Raw genomic sequence first — 25,580 nt, 5'->3', positions numbered from 1 at the left:
CTTGACTTTGCAGCTGTGAGGACCAGGCGACGCAGAGTAAGACCAGGAGCCATGCACGAGCTGGACCACGTTGGATGTCGAGTGCTGAGGGGTTGGTGTCCAGAGGGAGCACCAACAAGCCTTGGCAAATGCAACATGCACAGAAGTTGAAGAAGGTGCAATGTCAGGACCAGTAAGGTCCAGGGGACTCACCACAAGCCTGGGAGTCAGGGCAGGCCCGAGCAATCAGGGGAGCCCAAAAGAAACAAAGGTGACCCTCAAATGGACCCACAGGCCGGAGGCACTGGAGTCGCAAGAGGACCTCATGCAGCTCACCAAAAGATGTGAAACAATGCAGTGTGGCTGAAGATTCTGGTCACTGGAGATGCTCGAGGTTGGGGCTACTTGGAGCCCAAAGATCTTCTTGGAAGGAAGCCAACAAGCCTTTGCAACTGCAAGTTGATGGGTTGCACAGGGGTTCAGTTAATGCAACCCCTACAAGGGATACTGGCCTCAAACTTGATGAGAGGGCTTCAGCCCATGGGGGACCTCTGGGGTACCTATGCGCTGGGTACCTTAGTACCATATACTAGGGACTTATAAGGGTACCCCAGTATCCAATCTGGGATGTACTTGTATTAACAATTTAAGGGAGAAAGCAGAGAGGCAGGGGTCCTGATTAGCAGGATCTCAGTCAGACTAGTCAAAAAAAGCTTAGCACCAGACAAAAAGTGGGGGTAACTATGCAGAAGGAACCTACCATCCTACAGTTGGGAACACTCAAACCTATGAAAGTCCTATTACACATTAATTAGAATGCGCATCCTATTGCTCAAACACTCAAATTGCCTTTTATTTACAGGAAGCTGTTGAAAAAGAACTTGAATCCTTACTAAAACACAATATCATTGAGCGTTCCACTGGTCCAACTCCATGGGTTTCTCCCATAGTGGTAGTACTCAAAAAGGACAGCGAAGGAGCTGTACGCATCTGTGTGGATATGCGTCAAGAGAACAGGGCAGTTGAAAGAGAACGACACCCAGGTCCGCACATTACTGACATGGTAACACAATTAAATGGTGCAAAGCTATTCTCTTGCCTTGATCTGAATTAAGATATCACCAGTTGGAACTCGAGGAAAACTGGAGGTACATTACAACCTTTTCTACACATGTTCTATTACAAAAGTCTAAAGGCCTGATTTGGATCTTGGCAATCTTACTGCTGTCCGACCATGGCGCCGATGCCGAGTACTCCATCAAGCTGACGGCGGACCGCCAGCTGTATTGAGATGTTATGGCTACAGACAGGAGACTGCCGCTGCAGCTGTCTTTCGGCTGGCTCACAGCCGTCTGCTGCCGCCAGGCTGGCCGTCTTGCCCCGAGCAGATTTAGATGTTCCTGTTGTGCTGGCGGTATCCAAGCGGCGGTGTGTTGACAGAGGGAGGCTATGGGGGTGCGAAGACAGGTAAGTACTTATTGCCTTTCACATATGAAAACATATATGTTTTGCATGCGTACATATGTGTATGTATGTAATGTATACTGACCATATTTCTTATGCTACTGCATTGCACAGCAACAACATATGTACACATACACACACCATGCAATGTACACCTGCTCACACCATAAACACCTACCTTCCATTTTGGCGACCACAAGGTGGTGGAGTGGCATGTTAAGTTGCAGCAGGACAGGACGTGGATAATGGCATTGGAGTTAGAATAGCTGCAAGAAACCCCCTTTCCCTACCATTCCGCTGCCTCGAAGTAGGAGAGATTCTTGCCGGATTTCCCATGGAAAGAAGGCACATCCAACTCTGGAGGGCGGAAATACTGGCTGGACTCCCGCCATCAGCTGCTGCATCCTCTGGCACTGTCGGGGTGGGTACCGAAATGATGGAGGAGTCAGCAGGACCTCGGCGGCCATTTCTCCCATTGCCAGGCAAGATCTAAATTGAGCGGGTGGACAATCTAGTATGCAGGCGGGAACACCACCAAAAGACCAACGGCGAGACCAGTCCCATCAAGATCTAAATCAGGCCCTAAGCTTTGCTGTGCCTTCAGATCCGGAGCTTTTCCAAGATGTCATTCGACATATCATACAGCCTTTCATGAATGCTTTCAATTACAGTGAAAACATATTGTTTTTCGGAGCTACACAGAAGGAGCACCACAACGCTCTCAAGCAAGTGTGTCAGTTACTCGCTGATGCCGGTTTAACTTTGAATGCCAGAAATTTGAGTTCCATAAGACAAAATTTTAATTATTTGGCCATATCCTTTCTGATGGGGGCATGACACCCTATCCAGCTAAAGTGCAAGCGCTGTCAACTACCAGTTCCCCACAAGACATATACGGACTTTGGTGCTCCCAGATTCTAAAACATTTAAGCTTCAGCATTTAATCAGAGCTAGAGCATTCTCAATAAGAATGAAATACATGGGACAAAGTTTCAAGGCTTTATGTAAAGCGTTATTAGGTAGATTACACGAAAGAGCATAGAATAAATGAGCAGCAAAGTACAGAACATAAGTACAAAGAACTCAGTAAAGTTCGATAATAAATCCTTGCAAAGATTTGCCTTCTAAGAGTGGAAGAATGGGGGTTCCGAAAGCGTAGAAAGCGAGGCTTCATTTTTAGGACTTTGGACTGAGGATTTCACATATTATTACACAAATACGCAGTCCTAGGATATGCACCAATGAGGTACAAGCAACAAGAACTTTTTACTGCACAATAAAAGTTGGCACCTTTCCCCCAAAAAATACTGCCCATTTGTTGTTGTTTTAAGAGGCTGTAAAGGCCCAAACATGGCACTAAATAGGACTTTAACCCCTCCGCTGCGCTGAACGTTCCGCGCTGGTGCGCAACGTTCTTTTGCGCGGGCGAGGCCGCGACGTTCAACGGACGTGGGCAGCACTACCGAAGTAGTGCACGCGACATCCGCTGAACATGGCCAGCACTCAAGGGGTTAAAGCAACTTGTATGTATTCTTTTTATAGGGTGAATTTCTGTCCTTGTTTGCTTTAATTATTAGTCAGGGATAGTTATTGCAGCTCCAGAAAATGTTAAAAAGCACTTTCTATTCATATTTGTTGTTTTAAGCATGTACAGATAAGGGCTAAAAATAGAAATCTATAAATACAATGCAATAGCAGTGTGGACCATAAAACGTCGCACTAGTGCAAATTTGCATTGCAGTATATTCTATTTATGCTCAACTTTTCGTAACCCCACTTTCTTGCAGTCACCAAACAATCAAATGCTAACAAACATAAATGTTGGCAGGCCGTTTTGCTCGTGACTTGGAACTGGGACTCAGACGAAGGAGATTGACCAGGGGGTACTACACTGCCCATCTTATTACCTTGACTTTTTTAGTGAATTTGTTCTTCATTCAGTGTAACTTTGTGATTATACGAACTGCTAAACCCTTATTAAGTCTGCGTGAATGAAACGCGTTAGCTGGGCTTAAGTGCAATTGTGATATTGAATAAACTTAAATTAAACTTCAATAAAGTGGATTAAAATTGACATACAAGATTCCTGAGGAATTTGATTGGACATTAACAGCGAACATATGTGGATATAAAATTGCACGGAATTTATTGTAACGTTGTGAATTGAGCTAAAGTGATTATATAAATGATGATAAAAATACAAACTTTAGGTGATTTGGCTGCTTTTTATACCGGCTGAGACATTCAAATACCAGCGGTGCTGGTAGAAAACCGGCACGGTGGCAACCCTATACAGAATACATTAGAAGATTCTCTCATAATACTATTACATTGAATTCAGAGGCTCCCATAGTCTATTAAGGTGACAAGAATTATAACATTGTATACGGGCGATCCAGCACAGCAATATTGCCCTTTGCGCAATAATCACAAGCCTCTACTTTTGTCATAGCAAAAAAGGCCACTTTATTAAGACAAGTAAATTTCATATCTCTTTCAAATCAAACAAGTTTGCAAACAACTTGACTTCACAAATATCTTAAATTAACTCCCCAAAAACCCCAAGCTTTTGCGAAAATTTTCCCAAACAGCTCAATCCAATTTTCTTGAACAAACGCCATGTAATTGGAAGCCCCATTTTTCACTTCCCCTCCCCTGCATTATTCCTATCCCCGCCCCCCCCCCCCGATCCCCCGAGGGATGGATAAGGCCGCGCCAGACTTTCCACCCTCCAAAAGCGCCTTCCTACAAAGAATTGTGGGAAATACATTACCTGTCTTAGAGTGGCAAGAGATTTTTTTTATACATATATATAGGGTGGGTGGGTGGGTCAATGAAGTCCTACTACCCCCAGGGGCACTTATGCCACAGTGAGCGTCTTCCAGCCAAGTCACCCCTACAAATAGAGTTACCTAAGTCCCGCCCCCTCGCTAGACTAAGCCTATCAGCTAGTGTGGCCCGCTCCACTTGCGCAAAAAAAACCAGGGGGAGACCGGCTCGTGCTATGCTCCCCCTGGGCTCCCATGATAGGGTACATCTTATACCCAAAGCCTTGAAAAGGTCACACTTCTTTATTAGAGCAAAGACAATAACAACCACAATGATCACGTGGTGTAGTACGGCATCATTTCAAAACAGAAGACAGTATATTTTTCGGTTATGTTAGGCCAACCTCGATTTCTAAAACCTTGTTAGCTTAGAAAACAACTTCAATTATGTGACCATCACTAGCAGAGAAGAGCTTTTGCTCTGCTCACATTAGCGATTCGGCAGAAGTTGTGTGCTTCACCAAAAAATGCTTCCCTCTGCACAGTTGTGATTGTTTTGTTTATTTTTGTCTTGAAAAATGTTGACAGTCAGGTCTGATCTATGCTTTGTGTTCTGTGTCGAAATATGAAACTTAAAAACAATCACAAATGTTGCTTATCATTTTTCCAATGTGATTACTTCAAACGGCTAATTATTTTGGCACTTATGGCTTGGGTACTTGTTGTTTTAAAAGTATTAGGTGTAAATTAATGAATGCCTTCTGCGCTTCGAGTAAGATTAGTCTTCATGTTCGACTGAGAGATCTGTCATTTTACTGCTATGAACATAGTAGTCACTGCCAAAGTACACTCCTACTTCTGTGTCTATTGTCCATCCCACTTTTTAGGTCTTGCCTAGCGATGCAGCGCATGTGCTACACCCCTTGGCGAGACCTAATGTTGTCGGTTTTTCGTCGGAAGGGGGACAGGAGATGTGCACGTGTACGGACAGGAGATGTGCCCTCCGTATGTGTGCACATCCCCTGTCCCACGGCTCGCGGTGTTTTCAGGACAATGCGTGTTCTGTGTCGAAATATGAAACTTAAAAACAATCACAAATGTTGCTTATCATTTTTCCAATGTGATTACTTCAAACGGCTAATTATTTTGGCACTTATGGCTTGGGTACTTGTTGTTTTAAAAGTATTAGGTGTAAATTAATGAATGCCTTCTGCGCTTCGAGTAAGATTAGTCTTCATGTTCGACTGAGAGATCTGTCATTTTACTGCTATGAACATAGTAGTCACTGCCAAAGTACACTCCTACTTCTGTGTCTATTGTCCATCCCACTTTTTAGGTCTTGCCTAGCGATGCAGCGCATGTGCTACACCCCTTGGCGAGACCTAATGTTGTCGGTTTTTCGTCGGAAGGGGGACAGGAGATGTGCACGTGTACGGACAGGAGATGTGCCCTCCGTATGTGTGCACATCCCCTGTCCCACGGCTCGCGGTGTTTTCAGGACAAAGCGTGCATGGCGCGCTTTCACTTTCCCTCCCTTTCCCCTGTGATCTCCTCCCCGTCACAGAGTCACTGCTTGTGTGAGGCACCGACTCCCCAATGTATCCTTCAGAATACAGCCTCAAACGGGCCTTCAAGAGCAACTGAACGCAATGGATGGCTGTATATAAAGAAATGGTTTTGCAAATGAAATAAATATAACTGCGATGATAGCTTCCATTTTGAAAGGTAGGTTGGTTAAAGTGCAGTTAATGTTTTGACTTGGTTCCTACTTTACACAAGGTGCCACTTCGGCCCCCCCCCCCCCCCCGCCTGCCTTGCTGTGCGCTTCTCTCTATGATGGCTCAGGAGCCTCAGCAACAAAACAACCCCCACTCAGGAAGGGTCACATCCGTACAGGCGGCTCTGTGAGGCTGAGACGGCAGATGTACGGGGGCAAGGTGGTGGGGCGAAGGAAGCGGCTGGGTGGCACACATTCCCAAACTCTGAAGACCCTCCAGCAGAGCGCTGTTTCCACTTTTATCCCACACACACACACATCTTCTCCTCCGAGTGACGATCCCTGTACAGGTTTCCCTCTGCCATCCTCCGAGTGGCTCTGTGCCTCACTATACGTTCTCACCTGACCCCTGGTTTTATGCTCCCCAGTCACTCTCAGCATTTCTGTCCCCCTCGAGTCCCAACTCTGTCACTTTTCTCCCTCATTTACCCTTTTCTGACCTGTTTTCTCTAAACTCCCCCCTTTGCTGAACTATTTCCTCCTTCTGTCCCTTCTTTTTCGCCCTGGCCTCCTGTCCGACAGAGTGGAAACAAGAGCCAGTGGGGAAGCAGAGCGCAGTGTTGTATTATACTATTTATATCAGGGCTTTAAGTGGGATGAAAAAACTGCAAGGTCTCTCAAAGGGGCGTAGCCAATGTAATTAAGGGCGTGGCTTATAAACACGTCCGCAAAGAATCTGTGCTTAGCATAGTGTGCCACCCAAATTGTATTTTGCTGTTTCTGTCATGGCATCCAGATATATGATATAACAAGTAACATAATACCTACAAGTCAGGACTATTGGCTTTGTCAATGGTTGTAAGTGGCGTCTCAGCAGGCACCACGGAGGCACTCATCTCGCCGCCAGTGGCACACACTGATTGGAGGAGAGATTATATTTGCACAAACCCAGACTGTAAATACCCTTTGTTGTTAAACATTGCGGAGGCTCACGACAAAATAACCCAGCGCCTTAGCAGGCCCACGGAAAGAGCGCGGGGAGTGGCCCTCATTATTCTCCAGTTTCTAATTAGCCCCATGAATAGGAGGTGGGGGGGAGAAGGGTGCTGGGTGACGCCGGCACCCTCATCCAGCCTCTAGGTAGGAGCGGGCAGAAAACACCTTTCAGCTCAGGGTTCACAAAGGAAGCGTTGCCATGCCACAGAGAGCCTGTGATCTTCGTCAATAATTCAGTGTCGCTAATAAATGGCGATGATAAGTACCGATGTGACTCATGTAGAGAGGCTGGGTGCTGGAGAGATTTGAGGCAGATATGTCCATCACTTGAAGCAGCATATGTACAGAAGACAGATTTTTGCATTAGAAAGGTTATAATTCTTTTTTGACATTTCTTCAATTGTATTCGGAATTTAATTCATGTAAATCGTTTTTTCACCCAGTGTTCTTTTCATGTATTTTAAGAGTGTTTGTAAGGACGGAAAGCAATGGAATATAGTCATTAACAAGGTGTGTCACAGGCAGAAGCACACACCTGCCTCGGCACGTCACCTCACCATGTTCTTTTATACGCATTATTTTAAGACTGAATTACAGGAATTTCTCTCACGTGCAAAAACAAAAACACACAAAAAAAACCTTCAAGAATGTTAAAAGGACTTTCTAGCTCAATGAAGCATATTAGGCGTACACTGGTTCATGGTACTGTGACATTTGCACAACAGAATGTGCATTGGTTTGTTGGGGGGGCATCAGGGTTTTAAGTGGAATGAAAAACCTGGTGCAATAGGTTTGGCATTTACAAGAGTTTGAGCGATTGGCATTGTAAATGACAATGCATTTTATTTATGTGTTAATTATCAAAAACGATAAATAAAAGGCATTGTCATTTACAATGCCAATACCTTAAACTCTCGCAAATGCGAGACCCATTGCATTGCAAATGCTTGTTTTTTTTAGTTCTGAAAAAAGAGCTGCTCAGCTTCTACGGAGGTCACAATAAACCCACTAGATTTCTTGGTCATAATCAACCCTCTAGATTTCTTTGCGCTCTCCACAATAAATGTGGATGGCAACAATTCAAATATTGACAATTATCAACTACGGACAGAAAAGAGTCTTACTTTGGTTGAAGGTATTGCCTATGACCCATCTTCTCGTGCAGCGCAGTAGCCAATTAGGGCAGTCGAGAATGATTTAAAAACACTACTTTTATTTATTATAATTGAAAGTTTAAAAAATCGGCACCTCACCAAAGATGGCGGGCTGAGTATGCCATTTTGCGCCGTAGACTAGTTTGAATGCGCCGGCCTGATTTTACGACAGCTCTTGGCGACAGCATGCAGGAACCGGGACCATTGAAAGGCAGAAAGATTCCTTAAGTTTACAGCCCGTGGCATTCTCCACTGAGGTGCAGTGGCCCACTTCAGGGCAGAGCCATGATGCTGCTGGGCGTCAGGAGTCTTTTACGAGGGGCGATCAGGCACACCAGGCTGCGCAGGGGGGTCAGCACCAGTTGGTCTCCTGTGGGCGCAGCCTTCAATGTCAGGCAGCAGCGGCTATTTGAGCTATCGGGCAAGAGCACGGTGAGCACATCGCTGTGTAGCCTGCTTGAAAATAAGGTTCCGCATGCATGCCTAATGATGATTGGCTGTCCGGGCCAAGGTGTCAGTGAAATTCGGACAGCAAATCGTGTGCAGACTGTTCATCAGTGTGAGAGGCTCACAGCACGTTCTGTGTAGCAGTATGTTTTATTTTTGGGCATTATGGACACATTGGCACCCATATATATATACGTTTAGAAAGTCATACCCCATACTTTCAGAAATCGTTACGAATGCTAGACTATGCCCTACACCCGTTCAGTTCAACACGCACGTGCACACAGATGATAATTGTTTTTCAGATTAGGTGACATTGTCATTTCGCTAAGTCGTTCAATGCAGGCTTTTCGTTTGATCTTAACATTTAATTAACGCAGGTTCTTACATGTCCATTACAACAATACAACCTATTGCTGATTTGATATGTATGTTATAGTATATAAGGGGATACATAAAAATACATGAGTTTATCACTGAAGAATGTTTTCAGTTTTCAGACTAATAGATTCAGGTCTGCTAAATGTAAAGTGGCCATCCATTGTAGCGAAAAAGAACAGTTTACTTTCCCCACCTCTGAGTCTTTAACAATCGCTAACAATAAGCATTCTAGAATGTTGCTTTGTTTAATGACGTCTGATTGGGGTTTGATATATAGTGTGACGTCTTTCACTGGATGGCCCCATTAATGCACTGTGTGTTTTGGATAGACCTCAGTTGATCTGTCAATGTTGTGGTCACTCAGTCAGTATATACTGTGTTTATGTCTGTCTTGCGATAAGTAGCGCTTTAAATTGTGTTCTAGTAGTGCTATCCGGTAGTTAATAATGTGGTGGTTTGTTAGGGCTTTTCTGATCGCTGGAAGATCCCTCCTCTAGTCTCTGTTTTTCAGTCTTGTGATTTAGTGAGGTATCTGGGCTGCCAAAGGCCCTAATGCATACTGGTGTTGCAGGTAAGCATCAGTTCCAAGGTTGGAATGCTCCTTTGAGTCTGTGCAAACCTACTAACTTGCATGTTTTAAGGGTTTTCACCAACTCTTCTCTAATCTTTTCCCACACTGAGAAAGGTTGGACATTTACAGCCTGATTCATGAAAACCAGAATCTGCGATTTCCCAATTGCGATTAACTGCGAATCGCAATTTAGAAATCGCAGATCGGCATTCATGATTTTTTCCGATTAAAAAAAGCGATTCGCACGCGGCCGCAAAAAGCGTTGCCGAGTGTCGAAAATCGCAGATTAATCGCTATTTTCGGCAACATCCGTGAAGGATTTGCGATATCGCAAATAGCGATATTGCTAATTGCGAAATCGCTAATACGCGTGATCGGGAAAACGGGAAGTCGCTTTTCGAGCACAGTGATGACATCGCAACCAGGAAGCAGCCAGTTCCCACCCCCATTCACCACAGCGAGGCAGACCTCGAGGCAGCAACTGAGTCAGCTCCTGCAAGGACACCTGCAAACTTGGAATACCACACCCAATCTCACTGCAGCAATGGCAGAGGAGGCTGTGCCGGGGCCCAGCAACACCGGGCGCAAGAGAAAACTGAAGTTCTCCGAACAGGAGTTGGAGCACCTCATCGAAGGGGTGGTAAAGAACCACTCCAAACTGTTTGGGAAAGAGTCAAGGAGGGTGCCTGAGCAGGAGAAGCGGAGAATATGGCTCGGGATCGCGCCACAGGGAACTCCGTGGGCGTGGCAGACAGGTCACTGGATGAACTAAAGAAGAGGTGGTACGACCTCCGAGGTCGTGCCAAGGAGAGGGTTGCCGAGAGGCTAGGAGAGTCCCTGGCCACTGGAGGGGGAGGACCAACAGTCCCTCCAAACACCGCCATGGAGGACCGCGTCGAGGACACGTTGGAGTCCGAGGCGTGCATTGGGGTCATCAGATTGGACTCATCCCGCCCCACCCAAGAGAGCCAAGGTAAGTGGCATGCGACTGCGACCCTGTCCCCTATGAATGGCCATTACCCTAAAGCCTCCCATAATGTTCCAAAGTCATGCCATCGGTGCACATTAGGTAATGCCCTAAAGCATTGTGGGACATGTAGTGTGGCCACAATGTACAAGTACCCCAATGCAGCCAGACAGGTTCCAAAGTACGCAATGCTACAGCCAGTCAGGGAATGTCATCCAGCATGCATGTAGCAACTGCACGTGTGACAGATACATGCAACTAATGGACGTCCACTTCCCCTCACAGGTGGCGCAGACAGCAGCGACAGTGACAGGCTGCTCATCGATGAGCAACCACAGGATGCGGAGGAGGTGCTGTCACAAACACATCCAGCACCAACAGGCGCTGCACCAACCCCTGCAGCCAGGCCCACAGCATCAGCGCCAGCACCAACAGGCGCTGCACCAACCCCTGCAGCCAGGCCCACAGCATCAGCGCCAGCACCAACAGGTGCTGCACCAACCCCTGCAGCCAGGCCCGCAGCAGCTGGAGCCTCCACATCTGCTCCAGCGACAGCGGTGACACAGCGCCCACCCAATGTGGGCAGCCAGCAGAGCAGGCATGGCAGGGCTCGCCTGCAGAACAATGGACGCAGCGGCAGGAGGGGGATGGAAGTGCGATTGCTGAGCATGAGCATAGAGCGTAGAATGCTACGCATTCACCAGATGCAGGCACGCCGGCAAGGGGCCATACAGATGCAGCTGCATAATATTGGCCGCAATGTGGCAGGTGTGGGGGAGAGGATGGACCGCATGACGGCAGCCATGGCAGGTGTGGGGGAGAGGATGGACCGCATGACGGCAGCCATGGAGGCCAACACTGCTGCGCTAATATCACAGCGCAACACCGGGCGCCGCCACCACCGGCAGCTACTGACGCGGCTGTCGTCATACACCAGGTCTAACTATGTGATCGGCAATGCGACATCCCAGCTATCGCGACGGTCCCTGGCGCAGCAGCAGCAGCTAATCCAATGCTGCGAGGATGTGGCCAGAGTATTAGAACACCTCACCACTGCCGTTATTGCACTCCACCCCCCTGTACCTGGCAATGGCGGGGGGGACGATGCCAGCGAGGGCACCTCAAGTGTGAGCAGCCAGTCTGCCTCACAGGTAGCGGTGTTACGACGTAGCACCAGGCCCACTGCAGGGTCACGTGCGGTGGCAGAGGAGGTGCCGGAGAGGCGCTTGGGTGATTCGCGCCGGAGGCGCACTTGAATAACATGTACTTTTACAGGCACAGGCTGACACTATAAGCCTGCCCTGTGTTTTGGACGCAGCAGTATGGGGCAATACTGATTGCATAGGAAGGATGGCAACTTGCACTATTATTGTGAATCAAACAATAATATTTATTCTTGCATCATACATTGGCGTCCTGTCATTATTTCAATTTGCATGCAATTGTGATTTGTTGGGTGAGGGGAGTGGGTGCACTAGAAACTGTTCATTGTGATGTGGTTGCGGCGTCTGTGGCCTTCAGCTGGGTTCTCCCCGCGTGCATGACGCCCATGTGCAGGTGGCCGGTCGTCCCCTTCCGGCTCACTGCCAGAGATGTCTACAGGTATCCTGCGCCTGGTAGCAATGTTGTGTAGTATTGCACAGACAGCCACAATGCGCCAGCACACATCAGGACTGTAGTACATGGCCCCACCTGTCTTGTGCAGTATGCGGAATCTGCTCTTCAGTAGTCCAAAAGTCCTTTCAATGCAATTCCTTGTCCGTATGTGTGCAACATAGTAACGCCGTTGCTGTGGTGTAGCAGGGTTGAGGTATGGGGTGAGGAGGTATTCACGGAGGGCGTAGCCACTGTCACCTGAATGAGAGGAGCGGAGGGTGAGTGCCTGTGCAGCGCAGCTACTTCATCGCAATGTGACATTGTGGACAAAGTGTACTTACCAAGTAGGTGTCCTTCCCCAAAGTTTCCCCTGGCCAGTCGTGTGTGGAGGCCGCTGTGCCGGAATATGAATGAGTCATGGGTACTCCCTGGGTACTGTGCCACTATGTCCGTGATGTATGTCTTAGCATTGCAGACCATCTGGATGTTGAGGGAGTGGTAGGACTTGCGATTGCGGTACATGTACTCCGTTGCAGATGGTGGGCAGATGGCGATGTGGGTACAGTCAATGCATCCTATCACATGTGGGAAATGGGCAATATTGTAGAATTGTAGCTTGGTCGAATCCAAATCCTGTTGGCTGGTGGGAAATGTGACGTGTTGGTGTAGCTGGGTCAGCATTGCGTCAAGGAAACTCCTTAGGCAGCGGGACATGGTGGGCTGGGATATCCCCCCAGCAACCGCTACTATCCCCTGGAAGCTCCCAGAGGCCAGGAGGTGCAGGCTACACAATACCTGGACATGTGTAGGCACGGCATTGGTCCGCCTTGTTGGGTGCTGCATCAGGGGGTCAAGGTCCTGTATTTGCTGGATTATCATTTCCCCATTCAGGCGGTACTTTGCATATATTTGCTCTCTGGTTTGGCCCAGCAGGGTGACCCACTGGCGGAATATCCTGTCCTGGATTCTGCGTCTCCTCCGTGCTGCTCGCTGTAGCCTTCGCCGCCTGACCACCATGTACATTCCTGGCATTGTGAGACTCAAAATGCTGCTGCTGATTCTCCTTATGTGTGTTTGGTCAGGCCTGCACCTGTTACTGATTGGCCAACGGTTTTTCAAAAAAAAAATTCAATGGCTTTTATGGTTACCACCTGCTTTGGGTTGTCCTTAATTTGCGCCTCGCAAACAGCGATTTTGTTTTTTTTCGCTATTTGCGAATTTTCATGATTACCGATTGCGAGTGTATAGCGAATTCACAATTTTTTTCGCAGTTTCCGTGGTTTGTCGCATTTTCCGATTCGCTAATGCTCTCCTGCCGGGATTCTGCGAATCTATTTGCGAATTCGCTATTATGTGTTTGCGAATTCGCTATTGTCGTGGTGAATGCCGATTGGGGAAATTGCGCCCGCAATAGCATTTTCGCAGCTATTGCGAGCACAATTTTGCTTGATGAATCAGGCGGTTACTCCTGACAATGGCAGACATAAAACTTCTTCCAGGGTTGGGAAAAAGTGGTTAGAGAGAAAGTGAACTTGCAAACACTCAGATTTTCGCATAAGCAAGTCTACACTTGCACATTTTCTCATGCTAAAATGCAGTTCACAAATATTTTCTAGGAGTAATATTTCTTGGCCTACTTCTGTAAAGTCTTGTGAATTCACGAAAGTCGGATATCTGCACTTATTGCAAGGACAGGAGTGCACTTTTTTTTAGGTCAAATCTTTTTTAATTTCACCCCCGAAACAGGGAGCAAGCAAGAAACTGACTGTTACACAGCGTTAAGCCTACAACCCATTCGGGGCCGGCCCCGTCAGAAAGTAATGCAATAAATAACATTCATAGTTCTCGCACTCAACAACATTGTACACAGCGTTTCGCCTACAACCCGACAGGGCCGGCCGCGTCATATGTTACCCAATGTATACCGGGCAGTCATTGCCTGAGGTGGCCCAGCCTCTAGGACCGAATGTAACCAGTAAACCAAGAAGGTTAGAACAATTAGACCACTGGGGTCCGAACGTCAACAGAGTATCAAATAAGGTGAAAGCAGATCAGAGTAGACAGTAGGAATAAGTAAAGAGATTAGATCAGAGAAGAAAGAGAGCACAGAGTATGTCAAAGAGGGTGGGGGGAGAGGGGGTCAGCGGCTTGTAGCACCTGCATTGTTCTAGGCATTACATGCTGGAGCTTCTATGGTAGCAGCCTGCCTGGTTCTGGGGGGGGCCACAGCGTCTTCTACAAGCCGTAGCGTCCGAAGCTTGGGAGGCATGTGCCGCGCTTGTTCTACTGCACATAAATATTTCACCAAGGGTTGCCATATCGCCTTAAAGCGTGTGTCGCGAACCTGCAATCTAGCTGTGAAAAGCTCCATTGTTATGCCATGCCAGAGTCGCACAAACCAAGCAGCAATGGGCGGCGCTTCCGTCTTTTCCCAATGTAAAGCAAGGAGCTGCTTAGCTGCCCCTAGCATTTGAAGCACCAGTGTCCAGTCGCTCCGAGTCAGAGCCTTCAGGCCAGCAGGTTTGACACCCAATAGTAGCGTGCTAGTGGCTTCAGGCAGAGGAAACCCCAGTATCCCTCTGATGTGGCTTAAGACCTCCTTCCAGAAGAGGGTCTGTGAGGAACAGGTCCACCATATGTGAAGGAAGTCTCCAGGGAACATTTTATGTAGACGCTGGGGCGTGTACTACCACTGGGTCATTATTTTATATGCATTCTCCTGCTGTGAAATGCTAAGATATATTTTGGGAATGTCTCGCCACAGACGGCACCACTGCGCCGGGGTGATGTCTGTGTCTGAGGTGGCTTGCCATCGCTGCTGGTACAGATGGGAGGGCGGCGTGTGGGGGTGCTGTAGGATCTGAAAGATTTTTGAGATCAGGCCCTTCGAGTCAGTAAAGGAGCGAGCTAGCCGCTCGAACGGAGTGAAAACACGAGTGGCCGCCTGATATGTGTCGTCTGCCAACACCCAATGCCTCAGCTGGGCATATTGCATCCCAGCCTCAAGCGGTACCTTGAATTCCTCCCTGCATTGGGCGAAGGTCTTGCGAGAGCCTCCATCAAACAAATCCGTAAGCACCCTACAGTTGCCCTGTGTCCACTTATGGAAGGCTTTAGTGTGATGGGCCGGCGGGAAGCACGGATTCCCCTCAATTGGGGTGTGTGGCGAGGGGAAGGTCGTGAGGCCCCTATGTACTGCTACCTTATCCCAGATCTCCAGCACCGTTTACGTGGGCACCGCCAGGTATGCACTCGGGGAACGCCCCGTCTTAGATTTCCACGCCATATCCCAGATGGTGCGCCCAGTCACTGCTCTGTCCATGTGCAACCATCCCTTCTCGCTCTCAGTGACGCCCCATTCCACTATAAAACGAAGGTGTGCTGCCCAATAGTACTCCACCAGGTTAGGACAGGACAGTCCCCCCCTGTCTCGTGGCGCCAGCAGAAGAGCCTGGGAGAAGCGGGGCCTCTCCCCTCCCCGACCCCCCCCCCAGATGAAGTTGGTAAGGTCACGCTGCAAACCTCTTATGTTGTGCAGCGGTATGGGAGTGGGGAGACACTGGAATAAATATAAGACTGGGGAGAATAGACATCTTAAGGGCATTGATACTGCCCAGCCAAGACGGCACGAGCGGCTTCCACCGTCGCAGATCCTCAAGGACCGATCGCCGACATTCCCTCCAGTTGACTTGCGTCCAGTCGTCCAGCGAGGGGGTCAGCTGGAGGCCAAGATATCGGATATGCTGAGCCGTCCACCGGTAGGGAGCTATCCGCTCCAGATGGGGGATTTCCGCCTTTGGAATGGTAAGGTTGAGGGCCCAAGACTTATTGTTGTTGATTCTCAGGCCAGAGACTCGCTCAAAGAGGCACAGCACTGAGTGCACTGCCGGCAGGGATTCTCGGGGCTTCGTGAGCGTAAGGATAAGGTCATCCGCGAAGAGCGCTACTTTGTTGTCTTGACCACCTAGGGGAATACCATGGATGTCAGGGGTCCGGCGGACCAGATCCGCTAGAGGCTCTATTGCCAGGGCAAATAATAGAGGCGAGAGTGGGCAGCCCTGTCTGGTTCCCCTACCGATGTCAAACGGCTCCGTGAGCTGCCCGTTAACTCGGATCCTGGCCCGTGGTGCAAGGTACGGCGCCATGATCCTAGTGATCATCTTCTGGCCTAGCCCTATCTTGTGTAGCCCCGCTTTTAGGAAGAACCAGTCTACCCGATCTAACGCCTTTTCCGCGTCTAACGAAAGAAGGCAGGCTAGGATATTCCAGTGGTGTGCCTTCCCCACAAGGTGTGCAACCCTGCGCACGTTGTCTGCCCCCTATCGGTTGCGGATGAAACCCACCTGACCAGGGTCTACCAAGCCCGGCATATGAGGGTCCAATCGCTTCGCCAGCAACTTGGTGTATATTTTGAAGTCGGTGTTTAGTAAAGCAATTGGGCGGTACGACGCATACATTGTAGGGTCTTTACCAGGCTTCAAGATTAAACAGATTTCCGCCAATCCCATATCAGGGGACGGTCCCTCCTCATCCGTAAAGGACTTATAGAGCCAGAGAAGGTAGGGTCCGAGCTGCGCCTGGAACATGCGATAGAAGGATAGAGGGAGCCCATCTGGCCCCGGAGTTTTCCCCAAGGGGAGCTCTCGGATGGCTGTTGCTATCTCCTCCTGTGTTATCGGTTCCTCCATTTGCCTCGCATAATGAGGATGTAGCGTCGTCCCCTCATACTGCCCTAGTACTTCCTCCTCCAACTCCGGGGGCGGTTTCTCCTCCCTATACAGTGCCACATAATAGTCCCTAAAAGCCTTACATTTGTCCTTCTCTGTCATGACTCTATTCCCATCCGCCAGTTGGATATTGGCTATATGCATTTTAGCGGCACGGACTCTCAGCCTCCTCGACAGTAGTCTTCCCGCCTTGTCCCCTCCCTCAAAGTACCTCTTCTTCAATGTCAAGAGGGATATCTCCGCTCTATTTGTGCGCAACATCCGGAGCTGTCCTCTAAGATTAGCCAGCTGTCGTCTTGACCGTAGGGTGGAACAGCCCTGATCCTGCAGCTCGCCTCCTTTATGTCTCCCGTCAGTTTATCCTCTAGCGCTCGTGCCTCGCGTGCCTGCGCAATCGAGAGGGAAGTAATGTGCCCCCGTATCTTGGCCTTGAAGGCGTCCCAGACCACTGGAAAGGGCGTCTCCGGCAAGTCATTACACTCAAAGTAAGAAACAATGGCCCCCCTGATGTCTTCCGCATCCCGAAGGATACCAGGTGGCAGACGCCACCTCCGTTCCCGGGCAGGGCAAGCCTCCGGGTCCTGCAGGAGCAGCTCAACATGGGCGTGGTCGGAGAGCGAGATATCAGACATAGTGACCCCGAGGACATCACGGGAGAAATCATGGGAAATGAATAAATAATCGATGCGGGAATAGGAACGGTGCGCATGTGAATAAAACGAGTACTCCCTCTGGGGAGAAGTAACGCCACGCATCAAACAGCCCTAAATCCGCCGAGGACATTGCTCCCGCACCACTGAAGGAGCCCTCACAGCAGTCCATCTTGGGGCTCCAGACCAAGTTGAGGTCCCCCCTATGATGAGTGAGGGGCCTCCCTGCGGTATCTGCTCCCTGAAAAGATCCAGAAGGTAGCGGTCTTGCGCCTGGTTAGGGCATAAGTATTACACAAAGTGAAACGGCGGCGTCCGACCTCCACGCCCACTCTAAGGAAGCGCCCATCCCCACCTCTAAAGGGCCTGTCGCCTCCCCGCCTGATGCCAGCCCTGCACAGTATTGCCACTCCTGCTGTCTTTGTGTCCGCTGCAGCCCAGAACTGGAGAGGGTACCTAGGGTGTGCCATGTGATTGGTGTCAGCTTGCAAGAGGTGCGTCTCTTGTAGGAATATGATGTCTGGGTTCTGTCGAAGGAGATAGTGCCACGCCTGCCGACGCTTATTGGGAGAGTTAAGGCCCTTCACGTTGAACGTTAAGACCTTCAGAGGGCTAGGTGCGTTTGTTGTCATGCTGGGGTCTTGTCGTGAATCATCCGCGCCCCCTTAACAGTCGTCCCACACACTCCACACTCACAGTAAGCATATACCCGCACAGCCCCACACCACTCCATCGCCCGGAGCCCCCTCCACGCACTCCAGTGAGAAGAAAAGGGAGAAGGAAAGTAGAGTAGCAGGAAACAAGAAAAGGAGGAAAAGGGCAGAGAGAGAAAGGACGGCCAACAAGGCCACCCATCTTTGCACAACAAAAGCGGCCAACAGGGCCATAGTACACTGTCCCCTGTACAGGGCATCATACACCCGCAGGTTTGGACGCACTCTGGGATGTCAATCCCTTAGGGGCAGTCCAAAGAGGGTTTGTGGCGTTCCTAAAGATCTAACAACTGGGGGCTCCCGCTACCCCCCCCCCCACAATCCGGGAGCCAGGGTAGTGTGTGAGGAACCGCATTGCATCCCTTCCCTCAAGGACATGTGTGCGTGGGGGTGAAGCCTCCCCTCCAGGAGGTATTAAGCATATGCCCCGCGTTTCATGGTGTTGGGGAGCGCCCGCCGGACTCTTCTCTATCCCTTTCAAGGGATCGGATATGAGCTATAATGTCCTGCTTAGTCTGAGAGGTTGAACGCTCAGTCTTGGGGGATACACGATGCTGCCGATGCACTGTGGTCCAAGACGGTCCAGCCGGTATTCTTTCCTGCCTACGGGGCTGAGATGGGCTCGGCGGCGGTGTTGTCGGTAGGCGGATGAGTTGCGCCGCTTCCGTATAAGACCTTATGATTCTGCGCTTGGATTCCCACTGAAATATGAGCGCAAACGGATGCCCCCATTGGTAGGCGATGCCCATACTGCGCAATTTTTCCGTCACCGGTCGAAATGCTCGTCTCCTCTTCAGGGTGTTGGGCGCCAGATCTTGAAAAATCTGAATCTTGTGCCCCTTGTATCGCAGATCTGATTTGTCCCGCGCTATTTTCCAGATTGCCTCCTTTTCGGCGTAAGAAGTGGACCCTAGTCAGAATGTCCGGAAGGAGCCCCGGCCTCCCCGCAGGCCCGGTTACATGATGGGCTCGATCCAAAGCCGGCGGGGAGGCGTTCTCGCCACCCCAGACCTCGTGTTAGAGCTGCGCCACATATCCCATGATGTCCTCCCCTTCTTCTCCAAGAGGAACCCCCCGGATGCGGAGGTTGTTACGGCGGCTTCTGTTCTCCAAGTCCTCCTGCTTTACTTGAAGCTCGATATTCTACTCCTCAAGGGCCACCAGATGCTGCCATAGGTGTTCCTGGTCCTCCGTGCGCGTGTCCATCGTCCTCTCCAGCCCGTCCACGTGGTCCCCAAGATCCGTGACCTCCTTCCGCAGTTCCTTCACACATGTGTGCACCTCAGTCCGCAGGGATCCTATTTCCATTTTCAGTTCCGACATGAAGGTGGCCATAAAGGCCTGTGTGACCGGCGGGGAGTCTCCAGCGGTCTGGGACGAGCTTTCACCGGCGGCAGGCGCCCCCGCCTTTCCCCACATTGCCACGACAGTGTTGTCCCTGGGGGTTGCAGTCGGGTCGGCTTTGTTCCCTTTATTGGAGCGCGTCATTGCCAGCTTCACTTACTCCCAGCCGAGAGCTACGGGCGGTCTCCGAGACACCCCGGGTAGTGGGCCAGGGCGCGAGGCGCCAGCAAAAGAGCCAAGCAAAGGCCCACACTCACTCACTAACTTCTCCACACTATAGTACCCCAACAGACCCTCCCCCCCCACCCGCAGGGTGCAAGGCTACATGCGGGGGTCACCAGGCCCGCCGTCAGGGGCCCGGGCTACCAACTCGGCGAGGGCAGGGGCTAGGGCACAGCACAGAACACCCGGACAGCTCCCACGACCCGGGGCGGTGAAGGCAAGAATCACAACAGGGCAACAGGGTCCCCCCTACTTCAGGTCACTGAGAGTAAATAACTGCCCTGGCGCATAAGATTACACCCCTCCCCCGTCGCAGTCGAACCCGGGGGCACTCAAGGGTAAATGCAAGCTTTGACCAGCCACTACACAGCTACAGGAGGCCTCTTCGGCCTCGCCAGCAATTTCCTCTGCAAAGGCACCCAGGCAACAGCTTGCGCACCCCTACTTCCAAGCTGCAGACCAGGCCGCTATTTCTCCAGGCCGTCGCACCAAGTTACACTGTTGGCGCGCAGGTCGCAAATGGCAGGGTGAGCGGAGTGTCCCGCCTAGGTATTTAAGGCCCCTGCAGCAAGTCCCACGCCACGCCAAGCACCCCACTGTCCAGCTAGCCACCAAAAGCGCCGGGGGTCCACATTAGGGTTGAAAGGCTGCCCGTACCCTCCCCAACCAAAGGTCCGTTGCTCACAGTGCTTGGCCTCGCAATGCAATCCCCACACCCAAAAATGGCGGGCCTCACTGTCCACTGCCGCCCTGCTCCCTGGACCAGTTCCGCTCACCTTGGTGCCTGGTTCTGTCCCAAGCCAGCTCCCTGCTTCAATGTCCCACCGGAAAGCAGGGCCTCACCCGCAGCCGATGTCTGCCGCCTCAAGGCCCGGGTCCCGTCTCGCCAAAGGCAGCTTTGTTTGTCGCGCCGCCGAGTCCCTTAATTGCTGCCTATAGTCGGTCCGCGATGTTCCAGGGACAGACCAGCCGCACAGCGCCCAGTGAAAGCTCCTCCAGGAGGCTCCTTTGCCCCTTCTGAGGCCCACTGCACTCCAGACCTCGAGATATCCGGGGGGGGGGGAGTGGGGGCGACTGCCCAGCCTCCACTCACTCTCCGGGCCTCTCCGCAGGGCCGCAAGCCGGCCTTCCGCCAGGCGGTCCTCAGCCCGTAGTGCGTCCACACAGGGGCAAGCCAGCAACCCCAATCCGCCCGTGCACCTCGCCCGTTCAGCCCCCAAAATGGCGCGACGCGTCGGTCTTCAGCTCCCAGGCCCCTGGGACGGGGCCGTCGTCTCCGGAGCCCTGGGTCTCTCCCTCGGTTCAAAACCCCCCCTCGCCCCACTGCTGTAGTGGGGGAGATCTATATGCGCTATGAGCTCTCTCGCCGAATGCCTGCAGGTCGCGGGGCCCGCACTTCTCTGTACCTCACAGAGGGCTGCAGGTCACTGCAACGAGCTCGCCACTGGTCTCTCCACAGGCGATTCACGGCCACACAGTCCGGAGCTGCTTCCTCCGCCCAGGCTCCGCTCTCCGCCTCGCCGTGTCACAAAGGGAGTCGCCGCCCCTGCTACAAGAGGGCCCTGGCGCCCTGTCTCCAGCCGCAGGCCTCACTTATCCGAGGCGGACAAAATGGCGGGTTACCTCCTCAGGCCCGCAGCCGGGCTTCTCCAATCCCGCTCACCGGTGGCTTCCCGGGGGTCTAGGGTCGGCCGCAGTCACCCGACGGTCAGCTCCTCGCCCCGGGGGTCGCACTCGCTACTCTCTCCCCTAGGGTTCGCCGTCCAGTCACCAAACGCGGATGCCGCTCTGTCAGGGGCTCTCAAGATGGCGGGCCGCCGCACCAGGCCTGTCACCCAGCTCCGCTGATCCTCATGCACCAGCTGCCTCCCGGGAGATTTGCAGCTCGTCCGCCGCCTCCTGTCGCACAGGCACCCTCGATGCTACCCGGGGGGCAATTTCAGGGTCCCCCAGCTCCGCTTAAATTGCTTCTGATGGCGGGTGACAGCGGGAGCCCTTCCAGAGCACGTCTGCTCACATCGCCTGCTAAGCCACGCCCCCAGGAGTGCACTTTTGAGACTTTAATAATTGGGCCCCTAATTAGGTTTGGCGTTAACCATGACATTTTTTGTTTATTAAAATTCTGTCTCTCACTGTCTGTTTGCTAGCTTCACTGCATTCTGTTGTTTCACAAGGAGCATAATCGGCACACAGTCGTTTTGTTCAGTGCCAGGAACTACTGTAGCAATGGGTGCTTTTTGAGACCAAAACAATGATTGCTTTTGCCAATGTTTGTTATAATGATGAGGGCCCTGCAGCTCCCACACCAATAAGGTTTTACAAAAAACATGCCAAAACAAGTCAGGCATTGACAAAACCAAAAGGCTGAACAACAATTTCAGACCTATTGACTTTACCAATGCTTGCATTTTTATGTTTCCCATAATCTTATTAAGACTTGTTATACTGATTTCCCATTATGAATATTTTTGGGCAATACTAGCATACATCAGCACATTTTAGTGAATGATGCTGCAGGAAAACGGTACCTTAAATGTTACAGTAGTTTAAGCAAAATGTTTTTGCATTTTTTTGTGAACATTAAATTTTGAATGCAAAGAATAATCAATCTTGCTTTCAAGGTTCTGCATATATTTACATCTAATCAGAGAGCATTCTGGGAACAGTATGCATAGCCTCATATTGCTAAACATTGAAAACGGGTGTACACATTTTTATACTGGAACCACTGTCAGTAGTAGAGTTTGAGCTTACAACATGTACTTAGATCGCTCACCCTAATCATAAAGGTTTTGCATTAATGAACCATAAATACAAGTTTGAACAGCGTTAACAGATGGACACAAATATTACCTGAACTGCAGGCAGTGCCTTTCTCTGAGCCATAATGTGGTACTGTAAACTGACAGTCAAAGGTTTTGTGATGTAGGGGGCTGGGCCTTCTTGTCCCAAGGACAAAATACACATGGAAACGTGTTGCCCTTGACCCCAAACAATGTGTCCCGGGCGTCGGTCTATAGGAATTCCACATCCATGTTCTGCCATAGATTTAGGAAACATTTGCAACAAACCTAGGATGAGTGGCACTGAACTGGCCTCACTTTTCTAGAGTGTATATTTAAAACTTCACAACTTGTCCGGTTCAAGTAACTCCGGGGTTAAATACAAAATGAATCTCATCTCCGACATCAACTTATCTGTGTGAATATAGCTTGGATGAGCAAGGGTGTGAAATCCTCATGTGTAATGTAATTCAAGGTAGATTTACAGAGCACTGCTTGTCATCTGTGAGAGTACCCAGGCCCTGAGTAGGCGAGTGTAGGCTGGGTCTGAGTACAGTCTCGATGGTACAGCAACACTAATGAAAAAAACAGGTCTTCGGCTTTTTGCAGAATTCAAGAAGTGAAGAGGCAGTCCTGAAGTGCTGGATAGGTCGTTCCAGGATTTGGCTGCTTGGTAGGAGAATGATTGATCTCCTGTTATGCTTCTGTGGATGTGGGGTGTGTGTGTGAGTGACAGTGATGCTGAGCGAAGCTTTCTGGTGGGTTCGTGGAAGTGGAGCCGGTGATTGAGCTATGCAGGTCCCTTATATAATGACTTGAATACGTGTGTAAGACGTTTTATCGAGACATCACTTCTGGATGGGGAGCCAGTGGAGCTCTCTAAGGAGTGGTATGCTGTGGGCTCTGTGTGGGAGATCAAGGACGAGTCTGTCAGCAGCGTTTCGGATGGTTTGAAGTCTGTGAAGAAGATGGGTTGGAATGCTTTTGTAGAGTGCGTTGCCATTGATTAGTGCCATGTGCTCAGTGGGAGCCACTTGAAAGATTTTACGTAAAATACAGAGTATGTGGAAGCATGAGGAGCTAACAGTGTTGACCTCAGACTTCACGGTGAGGTTGGTGTCCAGGATGAGGCCTACGTTTCTAGAGAGGCCGATTGGGGTGTGTGTGTGTTCAAGTTTGACGGGCCACCAGGTGTAGTCTTAAGGTGAGCTCTTATTCCCGGAGATCAACTTTTCAGTTTTATTGATGTAGAGCTAGAGCAGTTTTCTTCCATCCAATTGGACATGCTGGTCATGCATTGTTTGAAGTTTGTCTTGGTAGTGATGGTGTTGTCTGATAGGGAAAAAATGAGCTGGGTGTTATCAGCGTAGGAGATGTTGATTCCGTGGGATCTGATGATGCTAACCAGAGGAGTCGTCTATATGTTCAAAAGTGGGTTTGAAAGATGATCCCTATGGGACTCTGCAGATCAGGTCTTTGGGTTCTGATGCTTGTTTGTAGACTTGTATCCAGATTTGCAGCTTTTGAGGATGCATGCCATATCTGCTTAAGAAGGACTGGAGGATTTGGTTATTCTCTACCTAATTCGCAGGTTGGGCCTTAGGGTTGTATCTCAGGAGAATGTGGACTGAGATATAGATTGAAGAGGAGCCAGGAGAGCCCTGTGTCACTTAAGTAACCTAGTAAGACGAGGAGACCAGAGATAGGTGGTGGAAGATGAGGTCTTCTTTTGTGAGAAACAATAAGATGCAATTTTATACTGCAGAATACTTCCAGCTCAGTGAGTTGGCGGGTAATAAAGTGAAGCACACTGTCAAAGGTGATCAATGAGTTCCAACAGAAATGGAGCAGGTGCTCTATTGGTTTTTAGAGTGGCAAATAAGCTTGCTTCTATGCATCTATGAAGTGCACGTCTGCCTGGATGTTACCTGTTTACTTCTATGAATTTTGCTAGATCTTGGCCTACTGCTCACTCCATCAGGAAGGTGATTGTTGGCGATCACAAGGTCTCTTGGATACAGTCTCGGCTACTTCAATAATGTCTTAAAGAACACACTCTTCTGATGTCTTGCAAATTATGCTGATTCTAAAGATGGATTAATGATTGTGCTTTCCGAGGTGTCAGCAAAGGTAAAACAAATAATTGTCTTAATAATTGTCTTATAGTAGCAGAATTTTGGTGGCTGGTGTTTGCATACTTTTTCAAGAATCCTCCGAGCTAATTTATACAGAGTGCAAGATGGCTCTCTTGGTGACATGGGTTGATTGGTTTTGGGGTATGAGTAATATTTGGTTTGTAAGGATCTTGTTGAGATTTGTCACCTTCTCTCTGAAGTGGTCGTCTGGGGCTTTCCGATTTCCTGTTATTGTAACAGAACACTAGAGGTAGCAAGCTGCTTCTTGAATTCTGTGATCGTGGATAGTTCTATTGAAGGACAACTAGAGAGTAGTGCTGTTGGTCTTTTGGATAGTGTGTGAGTTGGAGCATGTCGCCTGGTTTGTTGTTTACTCGATTTTCGTTTTAGGATCCTTCGAAATGCTTTGAATGTAATGAGCAACTTGGCCAACCATCAAACTGCTCTTTATAACCTTTGAAGAGTTATGTTGTATGGTGGGGCCTGGTAGTAAGGAACTTCACAGTGGTAGTTTATTGAAGGCAAATTCTTATGTGGGCAGGACGGTAAAGATTTCTGGTGGAAAAGGTGCAGCTCTATGTCTTATCTATGGTAGGGAGGTTGATGTTGTTCAAGGACCTAGTCTGAATCCAGATGGCGTTGTTAGGGAAGGGGAGTGTGCTTTAAGGGTAGTTACACAAGTGCAGGGCAACGTGTATCTAGGGTGTGTCTCACAGAGTGAGCTGGTCACGTTACAAGCTGGTGCAGGAGTACCTTCAGGTTTCTGGTGAGAGTTCTTTCAGAGGTGTGGTTGAATTTGTTGAGCAGGTCTTTAAGTGTATGACCATATTCAGGTGGCGCAGTAGCATGTCAATTACTCAATTGCAGATGCCTGCAACAATGGAATTGGACTGCAGGGATCTCCTGGCGAAGAGTAAAGGTTCAGAGTTCTCTAGCTACCCTGCCCACGTATTACAGTGAATTGTC

General features: G+C 49.8%; 1 protein-coding gene across 1 annotated transcript in view; it reads left to right on the top strand.

The window, feature by feature from the left end:
- The first annotated feature begins 8,243 nt into the window (after window positions 1–8,243).
- The window catches only part of MIPEP (mitochondrial intermediate peptidase), a 574,688-nt gene continuing 557,351 nt past the window's right edge, over window positions 8,244–25,580 (top strand). The window contains exon 1 of the mRNA XM_078657099.1: window positions 8,244–8,510. Within this exon, the coding sequence (XP_078513225.1) occupies window positions 8,364–8,510 (147 nt within the window). The 5' untranslated portion in view covers window positions 8,244–8,363. The remainder of the gene's footprint in view (window positions 8,511–25,580) is intronic.

This window comes from Lissotriton helveticus, chromosome 8 (assembly GCF_964261635.1).
Source record: "Lissotriton helveticus chromosome 8, aLisHel1.1, whole genome shotgun sequence".
Taxonomy (NCBI): Eukaryota; Metazoa; Chordata; class Amphibia; order Caudata; family Salamandridae; genus Lissotriton; species Lissotriton helveticus.
This window is presented reverse-complemented; position numbering and strand designations above follow the sequence as displayed.